General features: G+C 36.1%; 1 protein-coding gene across 1 annotated transcript in view; it reads left to right on the top strand.

Annotated features, from left to right (window-relative positions):
* Positions 1-27,783, top strand: part of LOC123233424 (disintegrin and metalloproteinase domain-containing protein 18-like) — a 160,329-nt gene that overhangs the window by 13,666 nt on the left and 118,880 nt on the right. Inside the window, exon 3 of the mRNA XM_044659537.1 lies at positions 22,015-22,070. Within this exon, the coding sequence (XP_044515472.1) occupies positions 22,015-22,070 (56 nt within the window). The remainder of the gene's footprint in view (positions 1-22,014; positions 22,071-27,783) is intronic.

Genomic DNA, 27,783 nt, shown 5'->3' with positions numbered 1-27,783 from the left:
AAAGAAAGAGTATAGAACTTGCTGTTCCTTGTAATTAGAATGCATGAGAAGAAGAATATACAAACTTGGAGGAAGGGAAATCAGATGAAACTCTCATCTTAACTTGGAAAAGATAGGTGTGGTCTCTGTCTCTCTCTCCCTCCCTCTCCCCCTCTTTTACTCTTTCTCTCTCTCTGTCTGTCTCTCTCTGTCTGTCTCTCTGTCTCTCTCTCTCTCTCTCTCTCTCTCTCTCTCTCTCTCTCTCTCTCATCTCTCTCTTTCTCTCTGTCTCTGTCTTCCCTCTCTTTCTTTCTCTCTCTCTTTGTTTCTGTCATTCTCTCACACAGGCAGGCATATATACACCCAAATACATAAAGATACACACACAGAATTTTGTTAAAAATACATCAAAGGTAGAGCCAAGATAATAATGTAACAGGAATAAGCATGGCAAGATTCTGCCTCTCACCGCCCCCCCCCCCCCCCGCCTTGCCCCATCCTCCAAATATATTCTTAAAAATGCATCAGACTTAATCCTGGTGGGGAAATTCAAGAAAAAGTAAGTCATTTTTCAAGTCTAAGTTAGCAAAGGGTGACAGATCAATCTCTCTCCATTAGAGTAAGGTTCTAGCTTGGAGTATGCCTTGTAGAGAATTTCAGCACTCGGGAACTGAAAGAATATGGAGGCTGTGCACTGGAGCAAGACCTGTACAGGGACGTTATGACCATGTAAAGGGTGAGGGAACAGATCTGAACTACCAGCTTTGTTACTACCCAGTTTGATGTAGCATTCTGGTGTGAGACACAATAATGGAATCTTAACATCTATACTAAGCAGGGAGGAGGCTCAGAAATAAGCAGCAACTGTAGGGCTTAGACCTAAGGAATAAAGAGGGTTCTCAGTTCTAGCTTCTAGCTCATTCTGAGCTATTTAGGGGAAAAACAAGGGCAGGAATCCTAGAACAAAGGGAAGATTCTAGTTCTGTCACTGATCCAGCAGCTTCCTATAATTATTTGTTTTAATTTGCATTTCTCTAATCAGTAGTGATTTAAAGCAGTTTTTCATATGACTATAGATAACTTTGATTTCTTCTGAAAACTGCCTGTTTATGTACTCTGAACATTTATTAATTAGGAAATGACTTATATTCTTGTAATTTGACTTAATTCTCAATATATCTGTGAAATAAGGCATTTATCAGAAAAATTTGCTGTAATTCCTCCCCTAGTTAACTTCTTCCCTTATGATCAAAATATTAATAATCAGAACTATCCATCTTACATCTTGTAATGTTCTCTATTTCGCGTTTGGTTATAAATTCTTAAAGGTCTGATGATCCTAATTTGCTTATGGTATCACATTTTATGTCTAAATCATGTGTCCATTTTGACCTTATTGAAATAGGCAGACGATCTGTCTGGTAGTTGTTGTAGAGGTTAGATATCAAGATTGAGGGTATCCCACAGTGTGGAGGCCCAGACAGCCCTTCACTGGGATCATATTTCAAGTCTGTATAGATATTAGAAATTTTGCTCCCTGCAAGAATGCAGGCTTGCTTCAATGCTATGAGTTCTGCCCCCTGTGCACTTTTGTTTTTGGGTAATGATGCAAGCCACAGAATCTCAAACTCTGTGACTACTGCTGCTCCCATGTAACTGAAATAGGTAGATGATCTGTCTAGTTGTTGTAGATGTGAGATACCAAGATGGAGGGTTTCCCATAGTGAGGACAGGCCACCACAAACTCAGTGCGTTTCTCAAACTCTTAGGCAGGTTACAAAACAGTTAAAGATTTTATTTTTAAACCCAAAGTCACTTGGAAAGGAGGATTAGGATGCCTTAATCTAAAGCATTTCTAGCTAACCCAACCACTTTTCTAAGACTCCTGCAAAAGAGTGTCTTTTGATCTCCAGGCTACCTGTCACTACACTGTCTGTCTATAAAAATCCTGGCTAACTAACTACCTGAACTACTAATCCTCCCAGATATCGTTTTGGTTAGATTGATAGTCTCTCAGAGCAGTTAGGCTGATCCCTTTATTTCAGGGATCAAACCTCTTTGGGCTAGGCCCAAGATGGCTTCAGGCCTATCTTACAGACAGTTCCTGGGTGGCCTGCAGAGATCTTCACAGCAGTTTGGAACACTCCCTCTGGACACAGGAACTTGAATGGATTACAGGGATGAAGGATAAATCTGAACAGGATTACAGGATCTGAAGCTTTGGCTTTAAGGGGAGAGGAACCATACCCCCTTCTCAGCTTGTAGAGACTCTAAGAGGGAGGAAATTGTCAGCTTTAGGCTTATATCTCAAAAGGAAGTCTAAAAGTCCCTTGGCTGCTCTCTGTGTCCTTTCTTATATAATGCCCTCTCATTCTTAGAACATAGCCTCTGGTTCCAGGGCATGTGGACAGATCCATCACCCTGATCTCTGTGCAAAATCTCTCTTACCTATTTCTTTCTTCCTTATAACATTATATACTGTGGGATATTGGTCTATACCTAAGTTTCTGCCAAATTGTTTTCTAATTTTACCAGCAGTTTTTGTCAGAGAGTTCTTGTCCCTAAGCCTTAAATTTTGGGGTATCTCAAACACTAGATTACTGTGGTAATTTACTACTCTGTATTGTGTACCTAATATGTTCTACTGATCCACCACTATTTCTTAGCCAGCACCAGATTTTTTTTATTATTGCTTTATGATATAGTTTTGAGATCTGTTATAACTAAGCTATCTTCCTTCACATTTTTTATTGATACCTTTGATATTTACCTTTTGTCCTTTCAGATTAATTTTGTCATTATTTTCCTAGCACTATGGAATAAATTTTTGGGAGTTTGGTATGATACTGAGTAAGTAAATTAATTTAGGTAGAATTATCATTTTAATTATAATAGCTTGGCCTGCCCTTGAGCATATTTTCCCAATATATTTCCAGTTGTTTAGATCTAATTTTATTTGTGTGAAAAGTATTTTGTAATTATGTTCATAAAGTTTCTGGGTTGGTCTTGGCAGATAGACTACCTGGGTGTTTAGTATTTACTACAGTTATTCTAACTGGAATTTCTCTTTCTATCTCTTCTACTGGGCTTTTTTTGGTGATACCTAGAAATGCTAATGACTTAATGTGGGTATTTAATATCCTACAACTTTGCTAAAGTTGTAAATTATTTCAACTAGTTTTTTAGTTGATTGTCTATGATTCTTCAAGAGTAGTACCATCATATCTGTAAAAAGTGATGGTTTAGTTTTGTCATTGCCTATTCTAATTTCTTCAATTTCCTTTTCTTCTTTTATGGCTAATAACTAGCATTTCTAGTATATTGAATAATTTTTGTAGTAATGAGCATCCTTGCTTCATCCCTGATCTTATTGGGAAAGCGTCTAGCTTATCCCCATTACAAAGAATGCTTGATATTCAGTTTTCTTCAGAAGTCTATAATATAAAATTTTATTTACATCTTTAATTTCTTTCTTGTTTATCTTTTGGTTACATTTATATAATTCTGAAAAGGTAAAGTGGAGGAAAGTCTTCCACTAGTATAGTTTTACTATTTCCTTTTGTAAGCCATTTAACTTCTTTAAAAATCTGGTTGCTATAACATTTGGTGCATATATGGTTAGTATTAATGTTACTTCATTGTCTATAGTACCTTTTATCAAGATATAGTTTCCTTCTTTATCTTTTAATTTGATCTATTTTGGTTTTAGCTTTGTCTGAGATCATGATGCGACTCCTGTGTTTTTTTTTAATTTTTTTTACTTTAGTTGAAGCATAATAGATTCTGTTCTAGTCCTTCTGTGTGTGTCTCTCTGAGGCAGCATATTGTAGGATTCTGGTTTTTGATCCATTCTGCTATTCACTTCTATTTTATGGGTGAGCTAATGCCATTCACATTGACTACTATGATAATTAACTGTGTATTTCCCTCCATCTTACATTTACCCTGTTTATTCTTGCATTTCTCTTTCCTTTTACTCTGTTTCTTCTAATAAGTGATTTACTTCTGAGTAACATGTCCTCAAACATTTATTTTCTTCCATCAGCTCTCCCCTCCCTCTTCTCTTATCCCTGTCCCTTTTTAATCCTCTATAGAGTAAAGTAGATTTCTGTATCTAACTCTGTATGTTATTCCTTCTTTTATTCAAATCTGAGGAGAGTAAAGTTCAAGAATTGAGTGCCACCCCTCTCACCTTCCCTCCATTATAATAGCTCTTTTATTGGAGATAATTTACCCCATTCAATGTGTCCCCCCTTCTTTATCCCCCAGTGCAGTACTCTTTCTTATCTCTTAATTTTGTTTTTTTGGATGATATCCCATTTTAGTTAATTCTCACCCATATTTGCTCTCTATGTCTATTCCTTCTATTTGACCTAATATTAATAAAGTTTCCAAGCCTTACAAGTATTATTTTCCCATGTAAGGATATATACAGTTCAACCTTATTATTAATTAATACCTTATGATTTCTCTTTCCCGTTTACCTTCTTATGTTTCTCTTGAATCTTCTGTTTGAATGTAAAATTTTGTATGTAACTTTGGTCTTTTCATATGGAATATTTGAAAGTTCTCAATTTCATTAAAAATACATATTTTCCCCATGAAGAATTATACTCATTTTTGCTGGGTATATAATTCTTGGTTATAATCCTACACCCCTGGAATAACATATTGCAGACCCTCAGATCCTATATGGGAGAAGCAGCTAAGTCTTGTGTTACACCAATTGTGGCTCCGTGATATTTGAATTGTTCTTTCTGGCTGCTGCTTTATTTTAATTTTGACTTGGGAAGTCTGGAATTTTGACTTAGTGTTGAGATCTCTTTATCATCTCCGATAATCTGATAAGGACAGTTTAGTTGATAAGGAAATATGGACTGGACAAGGGAGATATTTTTTACCTTATGTTTCCAGCTCTGTTTCCAGGAGCATGGAGTTTATTATATATATTTCAAGACTCATTTCACACAAAAGAACCCCTGAAACTGCAGATGCGCAGAAGTTACAAATTATATCACATCAAAACACAAAACATTGGCTTCAGAATAGGCCAAGGCTGAATTTTGACTGGCTTCTTATCAGGAAACCAAGTTGGGAATATTTTTCTCAGGGTCGAATTAACCCTTGCTAAGATTTTGGCCCTGGCTATTCCAGGCAGCAGCATCCTTGCTGTGTTAACCCTTTAAATTCAGGTTTGATAGGAACTTAAAGCTTTTCAATAAGGCCACAATACTTTTCAACAAGAAATCACAAGGATCACAAAAGGGGTCAAAAGAGGAGTCTCAGATTTTTATCTATTCTCTTAGTGGCTTCCCACAACTTAGGAAGTCTGACATTTTTTATTTGGGATTCTTTTCCTGGAGGTGATTGATGGATTATTTAAATTCCTGTTTTATCCTCTTATCCTAGGATATCAGGGCATGATAATTTCTTCAAATACAAAGTCCAGGTGTTTTTTTTTTTTTTTGTTTTGTTTTTTTTGTTTTTTTTGGTTATGACTTTCACTCTAGTCCAATAATTCTTTTTTAAAAAATCCTTATAGGTAGTGAGGGTTAAGTGATTTGCTCAGGGTACCACAGTTAAGAGGTGTCTGAAGCTAGATTCGAACCCAGGACCTCCTGTCTCTAGATAATTGATCTCTATCCACTAAGCCATCCCCTAAGCCACCTAGCTTTCCCCTAATCCAATAATTCTTAAATTACCTCTTTTCAATCTATTTTCCAGATAAGTTATTTTTTCCAATGAGAAATTTCACATTTTCTTCTAATTTTTTTATATTTTGATTTTATTTGATTGTTTCTTGATGTTTCATGACTTTGCTTGCATTTGCCCAATTTTAATTTTTAAGAGATTACTTTTCTTCAGTGAGATTCTGTACTTCCTTTTCTGTTTAACCAGTTGTACTTTTTAAGAAGTTGTTTTCTTTGGGGAATTTTTTATACGTTCTCCCATATTTTGTGCTCCCTTTACTAACCTACTGACACTATTTCATGAATTTCTTGCATTACTCTCATTTCTTTTCCCATTCTCTTTGGTTCTGACTCCATTTCACATTTTTCTTTGAGGTTTCATTTGTAGTCTTTTTGATATGTTAATCTTCTGGGTTTGTACCATGATCCTCCCTATCACCATTTTTCCTTTGTATAGTTGGCTTTTTTGTAGGAGTTTTTTTTTTTGGGGGGGGCTCATTTTTTCAGTCTATTATGTAACTTTTCACTGTATATTAAAGTTGGGAAGTGTTCCTGGGTTGGAGAAGTCACTTTCTGAAGCCTCTTCTGGGTCTCAGGCTTCTAGTTTGTGGGAATCTTGGGGTCTAGCTTCTGGTTTAAACTGATAGAGGACCTCACTGCTTATACAGTAGGAGACCCTTACAATTTACACAATTGTGGGGCCTCACTCCTGGGCTTGCATCAGTTGGGATCCTCACTGCTGGCTGATTCAGGTGGGCTTCAGCTGATGTTTTGCACAATGGGAGACCTCACTGTTTTCTTGTATGTTGGGGATCCTCGTTGCTTGCCTGTATAATGGCAGAGCCTCACTGTTTGCTTGCAGAGTTGTGGGTCTCCACTGCTGACTTATCCAGTAGATGGGCCTCAGCTGATGGATGGTTTGTACAATGGGGGACCTCACTGTGATGGGGTCTGGACCTGGCTGCTCGCATTCTTTGGAGGTGTGACCTTACTGATAGCTGTACAAGGTAGAGGGCCTTCTGTGGGGATGCATTCTCATTGCTGGCTTATGGAGAGGTTGGATCCCCACTGTTGTCTTGCCCTGGAGGTGGTACCTCACTACTGTCCTGCCCCGGAGGTTTCTCTGATAGTGCAGGAGTCAGGCTCTACTACTTTTGGGGTGGAGCCTCACTACTGGCCTGCCCCTAGGGTGTGGCCTCTGATAGTGCAGGCTTTGATGCTCTGGGGGTAGGGCCTCACTGCTGGTCTGTCCTGAGGGTGTGGCCTCTCCTGGTAGTCTGTGAAGGAATCAGGCTCTGAAGTTTCAGGGGAGGTGGAGCAAGCTTACCCTTCCCCAAAGTGAGTGCTCTCTGCCCTGCCTCTTGTCAGAGAATTTTGTTATAAAAATATTTTCCTCGTTTGTTGCCTCATTTCTAATTTTGGTTGCATTGGTTTTGTTTGTACAAAACTTTTTAAACTTAATATAATAAAAATTATTTTATGTCTTGTAATGTTCTGTATTTCTTGCTTGGTCATAAATCCTTCCCTTCTTCATAGATCTGACATAGAATAAAGTATTCTGTGTTGGAATCTATCCAGCAGCTCCAGAAATCTGAAAAGTGGACGATTTAGGTGTGAAAGAATGAGACGGAAGCTGGGGGCTGTTAGTTAGCTCATGGTTGTTCCAAAAAGCCTTTGAGCTTTCTCTATTTTATACATTCCTTTCAAAGAGCAGTTTCTTACCAAGCACAAAGGAGTTCATGACTATGTAGACATACCAAGGTTACAGAATTACATTGTGATTAGTATATGGCTTACAAGAAATTTTTCTCCTGAAGATTATGCCTGGATGAGACAAGGGTCCAAGGTTGAAAAAGAGTTTCACTTTATCTAAATACTATTTTAGTAAAAGCTTCCATACTTCAAAGATATCTTTAAAGAATGAGCCTTTAATATTATGGGGTGGAAAGTACCTAGCTGAATATGGAATTTGTATCTGCCTTACATGTCCTTGGAATGTTTGAAAGTAGGGGAAAGAGATACAAAAAAGCTTCAGCTGGTCTCTGTGAGAAAAAGAGCTGTTAACTCATTCAATGCTGGCTTACTATAGAGTACTTAGATGCTTTCTGTAAAACTTGAGGCTATCCTAGAAATTCAGAATATAATGCTTTCCAATAAGAAAAGGTGTAGATCATAAAGGGAGTCACAGAGAGGGATCTAGATTTTTATCTTAGATAAGCCATCCTGTCTGCATCCTGACTTGCAGGGCAGAGCATAGGGCTTTGCCAAATAAGTTGATCTTTGATGGGATCCAGATAAAAAGATTCTATCAAAGGACCCTATTTCTCTCGAATGGCTCCCAACAATTCTATGCTCCCCTAATTTGCTGATGGTATTGCCTTTTATGTCTAAATCATATATCCATTTTGATCTTTTCTTAGTATAGTGTGTAAATATTGGTCTTATACCTAGTTTCTGCCATATTGTTTTCTAGTTTCTCCAGCAATTTTTGTCAGATATTAAGTTCTTATCCCCAAAGCTGAGATCTTTGGGTTTATCAAACAGTATATTGCTTTATATTATTTATCTAATCTTTTTCATAGATCTACCATTCTATTTATTAATGTGTACCAGATTGTTTTGATGATTACTGATTTATAGTATCATTTGAGATTTGATTCTCCTAGGCCACTTTCTCACATTTTTTCATTAATCCTGTTCATATTTTTTACCTTTTGTTCTTCCACATGAATTTTGTTATTAATTTTTCTAGTACTACAAAATAATTTTAGGTAGTTTGATTAGTATAGTATTGAATAAATAAATTAATTTAGATAGAGTTGCCATTTATATTACATTAGCCTGGCCTATGCATGAATAATTAACATTTTTCCAATTGTCTAGATCTGACTTTATTTGTATGAAGTGTTTTGTAATTTTGTCCATATTATTCCTGTGTTTGTCTTGGCAGGTAGACTCCCAGGTGTTTTATATTATCTGGAGCTATTTTAAATGGAATTTCTCTTTCTAACTCTTGCTGCCGGGATGTGTTGGAAATATACAGAAATACTAATGATTTATGTGAGTTTATCTTGTACCCTGTAACTTTGCTAAAGTTGTTAATTATTTCCACTAGCCTTTTAGTTGGTTTTCTAGGATTAAAAGTATACCATCATATCATCTGCAAAGAGTGATAGTTTAGTTTCCTCATTGCCTACTTTAATCCTTTCACTTTCTTTTTCTTCTCTAATTGCTACTGATAGTGTTTCTAGTACAATGTTTAATAATAGAGGTGATAATGGGCATCCTTGCATCACTCCTGATCTTATTGGGAAGGCTTTTAACTTATCCCCATTGCTGATGATACTTGTTGGTGGTTTTAAATATATACTGCTTACTATTTTTAGGAAAGACCCATCTATTCCTATACTTTCTGGTGTTTTCAATAGGAATGGATATTGTATTTTGTTAAAGGCTTTTTCTGCTGCTATTGAGATAATCATGCGACTTCTGTTGGTTTGGTTATTGATAATGGTTAATTATATGGATCATTTTCCTAGTAGTAAACCATCCTCGCATTGCTGGTATAAATCCCACCTGATCATAGTGAATAATCCTCATGATAACTTGCTGTGTTCTTTTTGCTAGTATTTTATTTAAGATTTTTGCATCTATGTTCATTAAGGAGATTGGTCTTAGTTTTCTTTCTCTGTTTTTGGTCTGCCTGGAGTTGAAATCACTACCATATTTGTATTATAAAAGGAATTTGGTAGAACTCCTTCTTTGCTTATTATGTCAAATAGTTTGTATAGTATTGGGATTAGTTGTTCTTTAAATGTGTTTGTTAGAATTCAATTGTGAATCCATCTGACCCTGGGGATTTTTTCTTAGTGAATTCCTTGATGGCTTATTCAATTTGTTTTCATGAGATTGTATTAAGTATTCTGTTTATTCTTTTGTTAACTTAGGTAGTTTATATTTTTTATTATATTCACTCATTTCACCTAGATTGTCATATTTGTTGCCATATAATTGGGCAAAATAGCTCTTAATAGATTAATTTCTTCTTCATTAGAGGTGAGGTCTCCCTTTTCATCTTTGATACTGTTAATTTTGATTTTTCTTCTTCCTTTTTTTTTTAAATTAGATTAACCAGTACTTTATCTATTTTATTTGTTTTTCAAAGTACCAGCTCCTAGTCTTATTTATTAGTTCAATAGTTTTTTAACTTTCAATTTTATTAATTTCTCCTTTAATTTTTAGGATTTCCAATTTAGTTTTTATCTGGCTATTTTAAATTTGTTCTCTTTCTAGTTTTTTAAGTTGCATACCCAATTAATTGACTTCTTCCCTCTCTGATTTGTTAATATATGCACTCAGGGATATAAATTTTCCCTGAGTACTGCTTTGACTGTATTCCATAGGTTTTGTTAAGTTGTTTCCTCATTGTCATTCTCTTCATTGAAATCAGTAATTCTTTCTTTGATTTGATCTTTGACCCACTACTTTTGAAGAATTAGATTATTTAGTTTCTAATTAATTTAAAATCTGCCTTTCCTTATTGATTATGATTTTTATTGAATTATGGTCTGAAAAAATGGTATTTATTATTTCTGCTTTCTTACATTTGTTTGCAATGTTTTTATGCCCTAATACATGGTCATTCTCTGTATATGTGCCATATGTTACTGAAAAGAAGGTATATTCCTTTTTATCCTTCTTTATTTTTCTCCAGATATCTATTAGCTCTAATTTTTCTAACATTTCACTCAATTCCCTTCTTATTTATTTTTTGGTTCAGTTTATTTAGTTCTGACAGAGGAAGGTTGAAGTCCCCCATTAGTATGGTTTTACTATCTTCCTTACACTCCTTTAGTTTCTCCTTTAGAAATTTAAATGCTGTACTATTTGGTGCATATAGGTAGAGTACTGATATTTCTTCATTATGTATACTGTCATTCTTCAAGATGTAGTTACCTTCCTCATCTCTTTTAATGAGATCTATTTTTGCTTTAGCTTTGTCTGAGATCATAATTGCCGCTCCTGCCTTCTTTGTCTCAGTTGCAACCCAGTAAATTTTATTCCACCCTCTTACCTTTACCCTTTCTATGTCTACCTGCCTCAAATCTGTTTCTTGTAGATAACTTATGGTAGGATTCTGGTTTTTAATCCATTCTGCTATCTGCTTCCTTTTTTTTATGGATGAGTTCATCCCATTCACATTCATAGTTATGATTGTTGTCTATGTATTCCCCTCCATTTTGACTTCCTCCTCTGATTCTGCCTTTTCTCTTATCCCTCTTACCCTCCCCTCCAACTTTTTGCTTTTAGTCAGTCTCCTCCACTTCCCCCTCCTTAATATGATTCCCTTTCCCATCATCTCCCCTCTTATTATAGTGCCTTTTAAATGACCTCCAAATTTCTCCCTCTCTTGTATTGTTCCCCTTCCCACCACCCCATTTTTTACCCTTTTACTTCTCTATAGGGCAATATACAATTCTCTGCCCCAATGTATCTAACTGTTCTTATCTCTCTGACCTAATTCTGATTAGTATAAGATTTAAATATTACTTGTCACCAACCTCTTCTTTCCTTCCATTGTATTGGTCTTCTCCCTCTTCCCCATGTACTTCTTTATGAAATATATATTTATCTTATTTTTATCTTTTCCCATTTCTTTTAATATTATCCTCTTTTTTACCTCTATTTTTAATATTTTTTTAACATGTCATCTTATACAGTTTACCACGGTATCCTCTAAGTATACTTATTGTAGCTATTCCAATGATAATAACAATTTTTAAGAGTTACCAATATCATTTCATATAGGAATACAAAGCATTTGCAGTTATTTGACCCCTTAATTTTTTTTCTTTCTTAATTAGCATGATGATTTCCTTGAATTCTGTATTTGGGCATCAAATTTTCTGTTTAAAACTGGTCTTTTCTTTAGGAATGCTTGGGAATGTTTTATTTTATTAAATTATAAATTTTATTAAACTACATTTTCCCCTGCAAGAATATATTCAGTTTAGCTGGGTAGTTGATTCTTGGTTGCAGGCCCAGTTCCCTTGCTTTCCAGAATATCTAATTCCATGCCTTCCAGTTCTTTAGTATGGATGCAGCCAGGTCCTGTGTAATCCTGACTGTGGCTCCATGATATCTGAACTGTTTCTTTTTAGCAGTCTGTAGTATCTTTTCCTTGTTCTGGAAGTTCTTGAACTTGGCTATAACATTCCTGGGGCTTTGTCAATTGGGGACTTAATGCAGTAGGTGATCTGTGGATTTTTTCAATCTCTACTTTACCCTCTTTTTCAAGAACATCAGGGCAGTTTTCTTAGATAATTTCCTGTAGAATGATGTCCAGGTTTTTTCTTTGGTCATGATTTTCAGGTAGTCCAATAATTCTTAAATTTTCTTTCCTGTATCTATTTTCCAGTTCTGTTGTTTTTTTTATCAATGAATTGTTTTGTATTTTCCTCAATTTTTTCATTTTTTAAAAATTTTGTTTTATAGATTATTGCTGCTTTGTGAAGTCATTCACTTCTAATTGTTCAATTCTAAATTTTAAAGACTGAATTTCATCCCTGACTTTTTGATCCTCCTTTTCCTTTTGATCTATTTTTTGGTAGGTCATTGCTTTTATCTTTTATTTTCTTTGCCTCATTTTGAGCTGATCAATTCTGATTTTTAAAACATAATTTTTCTTGTCTTAGTTCATGTGCTTCCATTTCTAGATGACCTATTTTGCTTTTTAAATTCTTTTCCCCATTTTCTTCAACCTCTCCCATTCCAATTTTTAGGAAACTGTTCTTTATTGGATTTTTGTACTGCTTTTCCCATTTTGCCAGTTCTGCTTTTTATGGTGTTATTTTTTTGCATCACTTTCATTTCTCTTTCCCATTTTTCCTCTGCTTTTCATTTGATTTAAAATTTTTTTCTTGATCTCATCCAGAGCCTGAGGCCAATTCCATTTTTCTTTGAAGTTTTGCATATAGTTGCTTTGATTTCACTAACCCTTTGTAAGTTCGTGCCTTGTTCTTTTTCACTGAGCAGAATAAAATAAAAACAACTGGAAATATTTCTCACTTATAAAATGAACTGGAGTCAGAGAGCAGGCTTGAAAAGGCAGCATTTTTATTTTCCTTTCATTCCATCTCACACAGTCCCTCCTTTTCTTATTTCAGAGATGTGTTATTCTCCCTTAATTTTACTGCCCTCATTATCTGGACTTAGTAACAAAGAGAACTTGCTGTGACTGGAGTGAAAGGGGAGAATTTACCTGTCTCAGCCAGTGATTGTATTATAAGAATAACCCTAAATCTTGCCTCTCCTCCCATAGATCTTGGAGTGGGGGTCAGAGATTAGCAAAATCAGAATGGTATGTCTTTGGGACTGCTAAAAATCTGAAGCAGAGTTTATTTAACTGTTTGTTGTCTCTCTTTGTAACTCTGTGTTTTCATGTACACACAATGAGGAGGATGGAAAGAAACCTCTATGTAAATGATGAGTTAACTCTGTCTTTCTCTCCCTGCATTCCAGAACATGGGGGAGGTTTGGAAGGCAGGACAGTGAGTTAAGAGATTCAAAAGGACACTTGTGTGAATTTTGAGTTTCTTAAACTCTTATTTAGCTTAACTAAATGAAAAGGGATTATTCATTGGGTTTTGCTCTCTGTTTGGGAAAGAGATGGGTAAAAAGATCTCTTTGACACTTTCCCCACTTTCCCCTCTGCTGGCCACAGAGAGGGAAGGTGTGATTTGTAGCATTTTTTATGTGTTTGTGAATACTTTGTAGTTCTTTTGAGAGTTGCTTATTCATACTTTGATCATTTATCTATTGGGGAAAAATTGTTAGTCATCTATATATATATTTAATTTTTTATATATCCTGGATACCAAATCATTAACAGATGTACAGATATATATATATATACATATAGATATTTATATATTTTTAAATTTAATTTTAACATTTGACCATTTGTTTTGATGCATTAATGTTGTTTATGTACAAGCTTTTCTGTTTCAAGTAATCTATTTTGTCTTTTATAATTGCCTCTATTTTTTGTTAGGTCAAGAATATGTCTCTTATCCTTAGCTGTGAGAGGTATATAATATTTCTTTTCTATCTTATTTATAGTATGCTTTTAATATCAATATTATGTATCCATTTAGAATGTATTGTAGAGTGTCTATTTGTTCTTACTTCTTTTCAAATTTCCTTGATATTCTAGATATTTTGTTTTTCCAAATGAATTTTGTTATTTATCAAGCTGTATAAAGTATACTCTTGGTAATTTGAATGGCATAGTATTAAAAGTGCATATTAATTTTTATAGTATCATCATTCTTATTATATTGACATGGCCTAGTCATGAGCATTGAATATTTTTGCATCTATTTAGGAGTTGTTCTTTATTTTTTAAGGAGTGCTGTGTTACTGAATCTAAATTAGCCTTTTATGTGCTTTGGAAGTTCAATACTCAGATATTTTATGTATTTCATACCATTTGGAATGGTATTCCCCTTTCTACTCTTACTTGTGTTTTATTATTATTCTATAGAAATGCTGTTGACTTTTGAGAATTCATTTTCTACCCTACAACTTTGCTGAAGCTGTTAATTATCTTACTAAATATTTTTACTTATTTTCTGGGGTTTTCCATGTATACCATCATGTTATTAGCAAATAGAGGGATAGTTTTATCTCGTCTTTACCTATCTTCATACTTGAAATTTCTTTCTTTTGTCTTATTACTATTAACATTTCCAGAACTGTGTCAAATAGTAGTGAGGAGAGTAAGAGCATCCTTGCTTTACTCCCATATTTTCTAGAGAAGATTCTAGTGCCATGTTGGCAAAGCTATGGCACACATGCCAGAGGGGGCTGTTCCCCTCTCTTTCTCTACCACACCTGTAGACATTTCTCACATCACCCGCCCCTCTGCCCAGCAATCTAATGGAAGCACTGCCTCCCTCCCCTATATGGGATAAGATGGGGGCTCATATGTGGCATAAGGGTGCAGTTTAGGTACTTGATCTCTAAAAGGTTCACCATCACTGTTCTAGTATATCTTCATTGCACATGTTTGCTTTTGGCTTTAGATAGATGCTTTTTATATTAAAAAACTCTCTCTATACTTATATGTTATAGGATTATTAGCATAAAAGCATATTGTACTTTGCAAAAGTTTTTATTTCTGCATCAATGAAGATAACCATGTAGTTTTGGATATTTTGGATTTTAATAAGATTATGTTCATTGTATTCCTAATGAACTACCTTTGCATCCCTGGTATAAATCCCATTTTATCATGGTGAATGATTTCTTGGATAAATTACTATAGTCTTTTTGATAGGATTTTGTTAAAATTTTTTGAATCAGTGTTCATTAATATTGACCTATATTTTTTCCTTCTAATTCTCATCTTTTACCACTTCATGTATTAGTTCCATATTTATCTCATAAAAGCATTTTGTTGTATTCTTTCTTGGTTTTTGAGAATAATTTAGGAAGCATAGGTATTAACTATTCTTTTTAAAAGTTTGATAGAATTCTCTTATGAATCCATCAGTATCAGTGTTTGCTCTCTCCCCTTTCATCATTTCTTTATGTTTTGGTATATTTCCTTTTCTAAGATCAGGCCATTTAAGGTCTCTTATCTGGTCTTTTAGTAGCTCAGATATACAGGGAGTGGTAGTCACAAACCTGCACATAGGCAGCCCAACGCATAGGATCTTTTCTCACTGGACTAAAGCAGCAGTTTCTTTGTTTTTTAACAGATTAGTTACCTTTATTTCTTTTTAAATTTGACAGTACTACTCTAGGTAACTCTTTGAAATTTTTTTATCTTTATTTTCTTTCAATAACAAATTTACACATAAGTTTTCCAATGTTATATGATTCATGTTATCTCCCTCCTTTCTTCCCTCCCAGCTCTCAGAGTTGACAAACAATTCTACTGGGTTATACATATATTATCACTCAAAACATTTCCATATTATATTTATAAGAGAATAATTTTATAAAACCAAAACCCCAAGACATATAACCAAATAAACAAGTAATAAATCATATGTTTTCATCTGCATTTCTATCCAACAGTTCTTTCTCTGGAAGTAGATCACATTCTTTTTCACAAGTCCCTCAGAATTGTGCTGTATTGTTTATTGCTGTTAGTAGCAAAGTCTATTATTACATTTGATCATCCCATCATATTTCAGTTACTATGTATATTGTTCTCCTGGTTTTTTTTATTCTGCATTAGTTCATGTTCTGGCTCTTTCTGAAATCATCGTATTCATCATTCCCTTTAGCACAATAGTATTCCATCACTATCATATATCACAATTTGTCCAACCATTCCCCAATTGAGGGACATCCCTTTAGTTTCTAATTCTTTGCAACCACATAAAGAGCAGGTATAAATATTTTTGTACAAACAGATCCTTTCCCATTTTTAAAAAATGTCTTTTGGATACAGACTAGTAGTGGTATTGCCTGAGCAGCCACTTTTAAGGACCACACTGCTTACCTCCTAGTGTGAGGAAGAGGCTCAGAGAGATACATTCAAGTGTGCCTGCTTCACCTAACCTCACTCTGGCCTGCTTACTGTGCCAGATGGGGATACTTTCCTGTGGTTGAAACACAAAAAAATGTAGAAAAACTTTTGCAGTGATTCCTCTTACTATTGGAATATGGACACCACCAAATCCAATTGACCTGAAAGATGAACAGCTCTTGTAGCAAGAGACCTGAACATATATTGCATCTAAATAGTGTAGGAAAATATAAATAATGGGGTCACCAGGGATATTAAAAATCAACTATGGGGTTTGTGGGAACACTCTCTGGGATGTAAGAGAGACTAAAACTGATCACTGAAGTCTTGTACAGCTACACCACTCCCAACTGGAAAAATAACAGCCAACTGTCACTCTGGCCAGAGGCCTTGAATTAACTGACAAGGTAACAAGGTGAAATTGGGTTTTAATTAGAAACAACTAAAAGGAGGGATAGGAATGACTACTCTAAAATCTTAACACCTAATAACAAAACCCAAAGGGACAGGGAAGGACTTATTCACTACACTAATTTAAGCTATCTAACTAACAGGGCCCAAGGAGCTATACTGGAGTCTCTGGCTTTTTGCCTCACACCTGGAACCTGCCAGGCTTGAGTACAGCTGGGGCTTTTGTGGCTTTGGGATTTCTCACTGCAATCCACTGATGATGTCTGGATGCCAGGAGCTACAGTTGTCTCAGGAACTAAGCAGTAAGGGTTTTGCTTGGAGCACTGTCCTCTTCTCTTGTTCTTTCCTTAAATGCCACACCACACAGGATCCAGGGGAAAACAGGATGCAAGGTGTCCTTTGCTCTGAGTTCTCCCAGGCTGGCAACAGTTTTTGCCTACCACTAATGGAGTCCACACACAGCACAGAGATAGACTTCCTCCTCCTTCATTCCAACCTGGAATTCCCAGCTCCAGCTCCTTCCTGCTAGATACTTCCTAATCAATATATAATCAATACCTAATAACTAGCTAATCTAATCTTACTCATAACAATAGTGATTCTGAATGAAAGAAACCTGGCAAATGGCTAGCTTTATGAAGTCTGAGCTGGATACACATTTTTTTAGAGTGGTTGCCATGATGACAAGCACCATAATGCTGGCATAGGTTTTGCAATAAAAATTAACCTAGTCAACAAACTTGTATGCTACCCAAAGGTGTCCGTGACAGGCTCATGACAATGCAATTGCTGCTTGGAGGAAAGTACCTTGCCACTCAGTGGACATGTTCCACATGATGAACCATGATGAGGTCAAAGAAAAATTTTATGAAAACGTGGAGAACCCTCATCATCAAAGTGCCTAAAGAAGAGAAACTTGTAATTCTTAGTGACTTTAAAACCAGAGTAGACATGGATTATAATTCATGGCAGGGAATTCTTGGGAGGAAGGGAGTTAGAAATAGCAATAGCAGTAGTCACTTATTACTGATTACTTGTACATCTCATAACCTTCTTATCACCAACATTTTATTCCATTCTTTTAAATACAATAGAATATTGTGGATGCAACCTTGCAGCAAACATTGGCATTTAATAGACTCTGTCATTGTAAGGTGAAGAGAATGATAAAATATGAGAATGATGAAACTGATGTGTGGCACTGAACATCTTCTCTCAGCTAAGCTTTCATTTTTAACAAAATCAGGAGCCCCAAGGAAAGATGACCTTTAGAAAACTCAGTATCAACAGATTAGATTTCTTTTGTGAACATTGTACTTGGAGGGAAAGCTATTGGAGGGAATCACAGTTTGGGTAACAGTGAAGCAGAAAAGTGATAGGGAAATTCAGAATCTACTAAATGAAAAAAGAGAACTCTACCCTGCTCAACTCCATCAGAAGTAAAGTGCAAATGAAGCCTTAGAGAGATGCAGGATTCTTGGCTTAGTAAGAAGGCAGATGAAGTTCAGTTTTATGCTAATAGTAACAACCCAAAACATTCCTTTTCTGCTCTGAAGACTATTTATGGGTCAAAAACCTACGGTGCATCTCAGCTACACAGTGTTGATGGAACCACACTCATCAGCAATAGGGACATGATCCTAGAGAGTTGGGCCAAACACTTCCATAGTATTCTCAACAGACCATCATCAACCAAAGCTAAAGCCAGTGACTGGATACTTTAGGTTGAAGTCAATCCCTCTCTAGCTGAACTTCCAATTGAAGAAGAGATTTTAAATGCCATTAGGTTCCTCTTCTTTGGCAAAGCACTTGGTACTCCTTCTATTCTAGCAAAGGTTTTCAAGTGAGAGAGTCCATTGCTCAATCAAAAACTGACTTCTGGAAATCAGGTAATCCCTCAGGAGATCAAAAATGCTTTCTTTGTCTATTTCTATAAAGGAAATGGAAATAGGTTGTTTAGTGACAATTACATCAGGGATTGGGAGGGTGGTGGTCTCTCTTAGTCATTGCTGGTAAGATTCTCGCCAGAGCCTTCTTTAATAAGCTGAACTTTCACTTGGAAGAAGGTTGTAATAATGAAAGTAAAATAATACATGTAATATTAATTTAAAAAATTGTCATGGTCACCATTTATATAATTAAAACTCTAGTCACGAGTCTGATAGTAGCTCTTAACAATTAAGTTTTAAACAAAATGGAGATAAAGTAAAAAGAGGGAAATATAGGAAGGAGATAGAAAATATCAATTAGCTAAAATACCCTAAACTGAATCAGGAAACCAAAATTTGAAGCCTACCACTAAAGTGCTAAAGTTCACAAAAGCCCTCGAGTGCACAGCAGGCACCAGAGCCCCTTGCTCCCCACCATTTTCCACCAAAGTGCCAACAGATGGAGAGAGCTTTGTGTCCCATTTACTGTCCCCCTCTGTCACACAGTGTATACATGCACGCAAAATGGGATGTGGGTTAGGATGAGTTTGGGGAGGATGAGCCTGGGGAGTGGATTCTATATACACAAAGTCATCTTTTCAAGAGTTGCATGGCTTCAGAAAGAAAACTCAAGCAGTCGATATAGTATTTACAGCCTGGCAACTCCAGGAGAAATGTCAGAAGCAGAACATAGGTCTGTACAAGATAATATTTGTCAATCTGATCAAGACCTTTGGTATTGTCAATGATGAGAGCTTGTTGAAGATCATGGCAAAATTTGGTTGTTCAGAAAAATTCATGAGTATTGTATGCAAATTCCATGACAGTATGCTTGCATGGGTTCTGGATAATGTCCAATGCTCTTGCATTTTCCTCTGTGGCCAATGGTGTGAAGTAGGGTTGTGGGCTTGTTCCCATGTTGTTTTTTGTTTGTTTGTTTTTTTGGTGAATGTGTTTTTTGTGTTTCTGTTTTTCAGGAAGGTGGGCATTCACAAATTATTCTTCAAATATCAATTCTGTAGCTGTATATGATGTTCTCTTGGTTCTACTCATTTCACTCTTTATTACTTTATGTAGAACTTTCCAAATGTAAAAAAAAATTAACCTGCTTATTGTTTCTTAGGACACAGTAGTATTTCACCACACTCATATTTGTTCAATCTTTCCCCAACTGATAGACATCCCCTCAATTTCCAGTTTACTCCCATACTTTTTAGCATGATTTTTTCAGTGATCTTGGACCCTTTTAGTAAGGATGAAAATGGCATCAAGGTCAGCTACCTCTCTGATAGTAAATTGTTTAACCTGAAAAGGCTACAAATCAAGACTAAAGTGTAGGGAGAGTTGGTAAACAACCTTTTTTGTCCTGTAAGGGGCTTCTCTGCTCTACTGATTGACTAGATTAGGCTGATGGAATATTAATGAGCCCTGAAGTCAGATCTTCCCCAGCTGGCAGCAGAAGCTGAAGGTATAGGTGAAGGTGTTGAGGCTGAAGGGAGCTGGGTTTCCTGCCCTATTACAAGGTATTCTGTTGCAGCATTTGCCCTCGGAGCTTAGTCAGCAAAGCTCTCAGCAGAGTCAGTGGGGAAGAGGTGTTAGAGATTGAGCTTCCCTGTACTCTGAAGGCTTCTTATCTGTCCTGTGGATAAGATTAAACCAGGGCAGAGTTTATCTGTGGAGCTGTGCATTTTTAGAAAAATCTAACATTAAAAATTTTGTTCAAGAAATGAAGCCTGCTAATACTTTGAATCCAGAAAAAATGGACTATTTGTAGAAAGATGCCTGTAGAAACCTACTATGAATCAAAATGATCCAAAATGAACTTTGGGGTGCAACTGATTGAACTTAAGGGGATTGAACACAATTATGTTGAATTTTAAACTCTTATGCCAAAGGGGATTGCCCCCAAATGGCTTTTTTATCAATGCGTCTAGCAAGACATTGGTTTTGCTCTTTCTCTCTTTCTCCTATTTCCATCTTATCTTTTAACTATTGTAATTAGAAGATTTTTAGGGGTACAAGATGATTACATCAAATGATCAATTGGGGAGATGAGTCTACTTTGCCCATTCTCAAATCTAATCACCAAAAAGTGTAAACAATTCCACTTAACTCACAAGTTGGGAGGTCTGTGACCCACATGTGCTAGAGTGAGTTCAGCTGGGCTCTTCTGGTTTGTGTTTTGGATCTGAAGGACCTCTTCTTGTTCATTGCTTGGATGTGGAGGAGCTCTGGTTGGGGTCCTGAGACCTTTCGTGATGAGTGAGGAAGGCTGACTGACTACCTTAACTTCCTTGGAGGTACTAGCCTCCGGGAGGCTCCCTTGATTGGGAGAAGCCCTAGTGGCTAAACCCATTGCTAATTGACTTGTAGATTCTCTGGCTGTGCCTCTGGAGCCCTGCCAGAGTAAAGCCCAGACTTGAATACAAATCTAGTTGTTAGATCTCTTACTCTACCCTCTTCTCATCTTTCTACTTTCACTCTCTCCTATATTTTGTAAATAAATTACTAAAATCATCTTAGGAATTGGTATTTATTCAGTTCCTTGGTGACTACACCTTTTAATATTAATATCCAATCAAAAAACCCCTTTTCCCCTCTATAGCTGGATGTGCCCTGAGGCCAAAACCTCAAGAAGGGGGGTGCCAAGATGGAGAGCTTTGCCTGCAACTAGATTGCCCTCTCTGTGCTTCTCCTCTAGCTGCCTCCCTGCCAACTGTGGTCAGCACCCTGAGCCTGGCACAGCTGTGTCAGAAGGTATTCCCACCAGGCTAGAGCCCTTGCCCCAAGATTCCAGAGACTGATATTCCTCTGGAGACTCGGCACAGTAGGTGGGGGAGGGGTCCTGGACCTTCCTTCTTCCTTTTCCTTAATCCCTAGAATTCAGGCTTTTTTTTTGTGTAGCATCAGAGAGATGAAAGATTATTATTAGTTGCATCAGATGAAGTAGGCATAGTATCTAGAGCATCATCTCTTTATTTTTTAAGGAATGACTATAAATTTACAGGAACTAGTTACATTCTGAGATGTATGATAAAGGCAGACTTACTGGCTACTGGGGAATTAGAAAAGATCATCTTAATTATTAAAGATTGGACAAGGTCAGATTGTTGGTCATGTGACATGAATTTTTGAGTATGTTTTAAAGGAGGTAGTCTTTTTAACTTTTGCCTTGGATTAGATGACCTCTGAATCCCTTGTCATCTCTGATAATTTATGGTTTAATAAAATATTATGATAAATGATTAATATTAATAATAACTATCATTTTTAATAATTAGAAATTTATATTCTATAAAGATTGCATACATAGTCTATAAAGATAAGTATATATAATAAAATCTGCATGAATATTTATGAGAATACACATTTAGTCTATTTGGTAGGAAAAATAATGAATTATACATCACACATTTCTGATTTACTATTTATTGCCTACATTTTTTTTATTCTCTTGTTATAGGTGGCATATATTGTTACAATAGAAGGAAAACCACATACTTTATATCTTCAAAAACAGTATGTAACATTTTTTTGTTTCCCAGTTTTAGAATTCTGATTGCTCTCAGTTTTTTGAGTTTTAGTTATTGAGAATGAAATATCAATTTATTATTTTTGGCCTTTTTTCCATCCAAATTTGGTTGTGTTGGAAGTGAATCTCTCTCTCCATTATGTCACTTTGTTTGATGTCATCAAAAGTTTGGTCACAGTGGATCAGCTGATGTCTCAGATTTATTCTTGTTTGGGGATCACTCCCCAGTTCTGTGTACCCTATCACCCCCAGAACTCAGACCAAGTAGAGAGGATGAATAGAAATCTTAAAAATAAGTCTGGAAAATTGTGCACTGAGACTCACTTGAAATGATCTGAGGTTCTCACCTTAGCTCTGTTTTATCTTCAAAGCAGACTCAGGGAAGATTTACACATCTTGCCATTTGAGATGATTTTTGGACATCTTTCCCCCATCCCGCCATACAGGCTAAGCCTTTTTTCTCCTACATACACATCATTACTGGGAGGGAGGGATACTTCTATTGCTTCTTATATATAGGACTTACAGGTTAATTTGAGAAAACTCCATGAATCTGGAGCTGCAGTACAAGCAGAACCTCTAGACTTCTCAGTCCATGATCTGCGCCCAGGAGACAAGCTGTACATAAAGAACTTCCAGCGAATTGGAGGAACTCAGCCTGCCTAGAAGGTCCCTTTCAAGTACTGTTAATCACTCCGACAGCTATCAAAATTGGAGAAAAGGACTTTTGGATTCATTGCTCACATGTAAAATGGGTACCTTCTATTGACACACTGATTGACTATATTCTGTCACATGCAATTGTCTTTATTTGTAACCTCCTCCTATGACTGGTTGGAGATAATACCATTATAAAAATCCATAGACAAATCGGACACTGTTTTGGCTGACATATTGAATTCCTGAATTTTTAAAAAGTTTTTTTTATTGTTTTTCTTTTTATTTGCAATAGGATATTTGAATTTTTTCTTTCTTATTTTTTTATACTTGGAAGTACATGGAATCAGTGTTGAAAAATGTTTTTGATTTTGAAAGATAAATTTATAATATCTATTAGCTGTAATACCAATGCATACCCAAAAGCTTTAGACTATGGAAACCTGCAATTGATTATTAAGTATTAAGGGACCTTTACTAATAACTGTGTCTGATTTCAGAAGAAGGGATCACAGAAGAGCCACTACATAATGCCAAGGAGCACTAGGTCAAGGAGACCAACAATCCCCGTGGGATTGATGAGGATTTATACCAAGACAGAGGACTTGTTTTGAGGTTCGAGGAAGCGACTGACAACTTCTGACTCAGGACTTCCCCGTGCCAGATTTCCTACGAGTACCTTAGTTTGGCTTTCATTTTGGCTCCCCTATTCCTGAGATTGAAGGTAAAATCAGACTAGGGAATCATACTTCCCTTTTACCTCAGAATCTAGTCCCTCCTCTTTTATAGTATGGCAATTTTCTTAGTCCTGGCTGCCAGTGGGTAGTGTAATATGGCTGCAATTGCCCTGTAGACTTGTAGGACATAAATCACTTTAATTGGACCTTGCTGGTGATTCAAGGACCTGTTACAGGTTTATTCTTTTTTACTCATAATTTTATACACATACAGTTTATATATATATATATGCACATATATATATATTCATATTCCCAGAATTAAAATTTTTCTCTTCTATTTGGTGTGTGTGTGTGTGTGTGTGTATATATGTGTATGTGTTTTCGTTTTCTTTTGACAGTTGATTCATGTACCTCATAACATAGCCATGTATCCCAGGGTGATTCTGGTGTTGATCAACACCCTCCTCAGGGGAAATTGTATAATTATCCTAAAATCCAAGGTTTAAAATCTTTTGGAGAAATTTTAGGAAAAGAAACTCGCTAACACGCTAAATCAAGAAAGCAGATCTTTTGGAGAAGGTGCCATAAAGAAACCTGAGGAAACCACATACTACATCAAAAGATCCAGAATGAATTTTGGCATATAATGAACTTTACTGAAGGGAGTTGAACATATCATTTATTCTGAATGTAAACTCTTATGCCAAAGGGGAATGCACCCTAATTTGCACCCTAATTGGCTCTTTGTCACTGCATCTATTAACCATTGTTTTTGTTTTCTTTCTCTTTTCTTTCCCTCTTATCCCCAAATTGTTGTAATTCCCTCTAGATAAAGTACACTATTTTATACAACTCTAGTAAGAGAATCTTTAGAGGTATAAGTTAATTATTTGAAATAATTCACTGGGGACACTAGGCATGTTAATCTCCCCAAACCTTCAACTGGGGAGATTTCAACATGCTCTTTTTCCAATAGAATCCAGTGGAATAGGGGGGAATCTCTCCATTATGTCACTTTTTTTTTGACGTCATCAATAAGTGATCTGGAGGTCAAAGACCACTGAGATGTGCAGGTATAGACAAACCCACAGAGAAAGGAAGTTGAAACCAATGAGATGGGAAACTGATCCCACAGGCACTGCTCCCTCTGGATGGTACCAGGCAAATTAAGGAACTATGGTTGGTTCCTGAGATATGATATGGGAAAATTAGTGAGTAGAGAGAACTCCTTATAAGGTGAGACCAGGAGAGTGTTTGGCCTCTTTTGGCTGGAGCTTGGAACCTGAAGGAACCCATGTTGATGGTGAGCTTCAATCCATCATGGTGGCAAATAGAGTAGTAAACTAAGCAACTGTCTACATCTTTCCTACGTTTCTCTCTCTTTACTATCACTACTTTGATGTAATAAAGTTATAAAAGCTACTAGCAGCCTCAGAATTTAATTTTAACTATTATAGTTATAATCAGGGATTTAATAGTAGAATTGGCAAACCATTACCTTTCAGATGTGTTGTAAATCATAAACCTAAAATATAAATTTTTGGAGGTTGAATTATGGACCAAAGTTTTATAAATCAGCATTTGATGAATACAATCATTATAACCTAGCTCCTGTGTCATAATGATTCAGCCTTATGATATGTTCAGCCTTAAGTACAACATGTAATAATAGAAGGAGTATAGTGTAAGAAATAAAATGAATATATAATGATAACTTTAAAAATATTATGGTTTTATAAGATTTATTAGTAATCTCTAAAAAATGAAGCCACGTGCCATGCTAGCTTAGGCTGTTGAAACAGTCTGCTGTTCCCAGCTCCACCATGCTGCCATAGGAAGGAAAGAGGACTGGGAACACCATTCACTCAATTTTATCCTTGTGTCTTTGTCAGCACGTAACGACAGGAAGCCAGTGGGCTCATGGGAAATATAGTTCAAAGACCCCCAAATTTCCCATAACACATTCCCCTACCCCCACCCAAAGATCCATGGAAGACTGGTCTCCCTGATGGATCTTGTAAATATAACCAACTTTTAAATTACAATAATTTGGGGATAAAAAGAAAAAAGAGCAAAACCAACGATCCAAAGATTGCTAGGCGCATTGACAGAAAGCCAATTGAGGGCAGTCCTGTTTGGCATAAGAGAGTACATTCAAAACAAATGCATTTAGCCCCCACAGTTCAGTCAGCTGCACCCCAAAGTTCAGTGTGGATCTTCTTGATGCAGTGTAGGGTCTGCAGGCATTTTCATGGTGCCTTCTTCAAACAGTTCACTTTCTGTTTTTGGTGAGGTAGTGAATTTCTTATCCTAAAATTACTCTCAAAGAAATTTATTATAGGATAATAACACATTCCCCCCTGAGGAGGATAGTGACAAACACCCAGATCAGCTAAGGATACATGGCTGAGTTATGGGGTTGTATGAATAAATTGGCAAAAGAAATCCAAAAATAAAAAAAAATCCAAATAAAAGAGAAAAAATAACTTGTGGATGAAATATAAAATGTCAAAGACTCATATGTAAAAATGTAAGTAAAGGAAAAGTAAACTTATAATAGGTCCTTGAATCAAGGCCCAATTAAAGTGATTTCTCTCCCACAAGTCTGTAGGACAAAATGCAGTAATATTGCACTTACCCATTGGCAGCCAAGACTACAGGAAATTGCCATACTCTAAGAGAGAAAAAAGGACTAGATTTTTCTGTGAAAGGTAAGTGTCATTCCCTAGTCTGATTTTACCTTCTCTCTCAGGGATAGGAGGAGCTAGAGTGATAGCCAACCTTTGGTACTTGACTAGGATGTGTCTCAGGGAAGGCCGGCCTCTAACTTATTTCAGAACAGCCACAACCTCCAACCTCAAACACTAGGTTCAAGTCCTTTCATATTGGCATAGAAGTTCATCAATCCTACCTGGTATTGTTTGATCTTTTTTTGACCTTGTGCTCCTAGATACTGTGCAGATTCTTATCAATCCCATTGGGATTGGTTGGTCTCCTTGATATTGTGCTTCTTTGCACTGTATAGTGGCTCTGTTGTTCCCTTCTCTTGGAATCAGACACAAACATTAATCACAGTCCCATAACATTTATTAATAAATGGCAGGTTTCCATAGTCTAAAGCTATTGGGTATGCATTAATATTATAACAAATATATAAATTTATATTACTGCAAAATCAAAAGAAGATTAATATCAATAAAGTATTTCAAGTACAAAAATGAGAGAAAAAAACTCAAATATTGTATTGCACATACAAGGAAAAATAACATTAAAAAAGAATGTTTTAAAAATCAAAAATATATAGCTTAGAATCAGTGACACATTGTGTCAGCCAGGGAGAGGTAGAATGCAAAGATTTCTCACCCAAAATGAGATCCATTTCTTTTGAACCTCTGTAGGAGTGCAAATAATTTTTCACATAGAGTTTTATAAAACAGTAGCATAATAAACAGGTGATGCACCTCCAAAGAAGTACCAAAATTCCCCCAAATTATAATAACATATTTAATGACAACAGCAAACAAACCCATTATTATATAGGATTCACATGAGTTTCTATATAGCCACTTGCTGTGTGATATTTTAAAAATCTATGAACTGATGGATACTTGTCACAAATTCAACAGATATAGCAAATCTTTCAACCTTAGCTGAGATCTTTTTAACAAAATCTATGTCAGAACTCCCAGGAATAGTAGGAAGAAAAAACATCCCACAGCTGGGATTTCTTTGAAATAGGTAATACACTGTTTTTTCATAGGGCAGGCCATGCTTGCCAGTTTATTTCCTGTTTTGGAGAATAACTTTCCTTCCCCTTCCCCCTTGGGGTAAAATGCTAGGGGCCACATTCTACCTCTGCCACGTGGACAGAGAGTTAGAATTAGAAGCTCTCCTCAGGTAAAAGCCCTTTAGGATGCTAATTATTGCCTAAGAGAAAAACACCAGGCCTTCCAAGACAAGCAGAGAGCAAGGACTCGACTGTTTGCAATGAAAAGGAGGGTTTATACTTCCAAGCCTCCAGAGATCAGCTCCAATCAGCAGAGGCAGCAGCAGCAGCTCCCCTTCCAGGGAGAGGTGGTCTGGGCAGCCAGCAGTTCATCAGGAACAGAAGCAGCAGAAATAGGCAGCTGGAGCTATCAGGAGTTGAGCAGGGCAGCAGTGTGGCTTTGCTAAATTTGTCTAGGCTATCTTAAAAATTTGAGAATTCTTTCTCCAACTTCAGATGGTTGCTACAATTGTAAAAAATAAAATTAATATATAATGATAACTTTAAAAAATATTATGGTTTTGTAAGATTTATTAGTAATCTCTAGAAAATGAAGCCACATGCCATGCTAGCATAGGCTGTTCAAACAAACATCCC

This window comes from Gracilinanus agilis, chromosome 2 (genome assembly GCF_016433145.1).
Source record: "Gracilinanus agilis isolate LMUSP501 chromosome 2, AgileGrace, whole genome shotgun sequence".
NCBI classification, from domain to species: domain Eukaryota; kingdom Metazoa; phylum Chordata; class Mammalia; order Didelphimorphia; family Didelphidae; genus Gracilinanus; species Gracilinanus agilis.
Note: the sequence above shows the minus strand (reverse complement) of the source record. Positions and strands in the feature narration are given on the sequence as shown.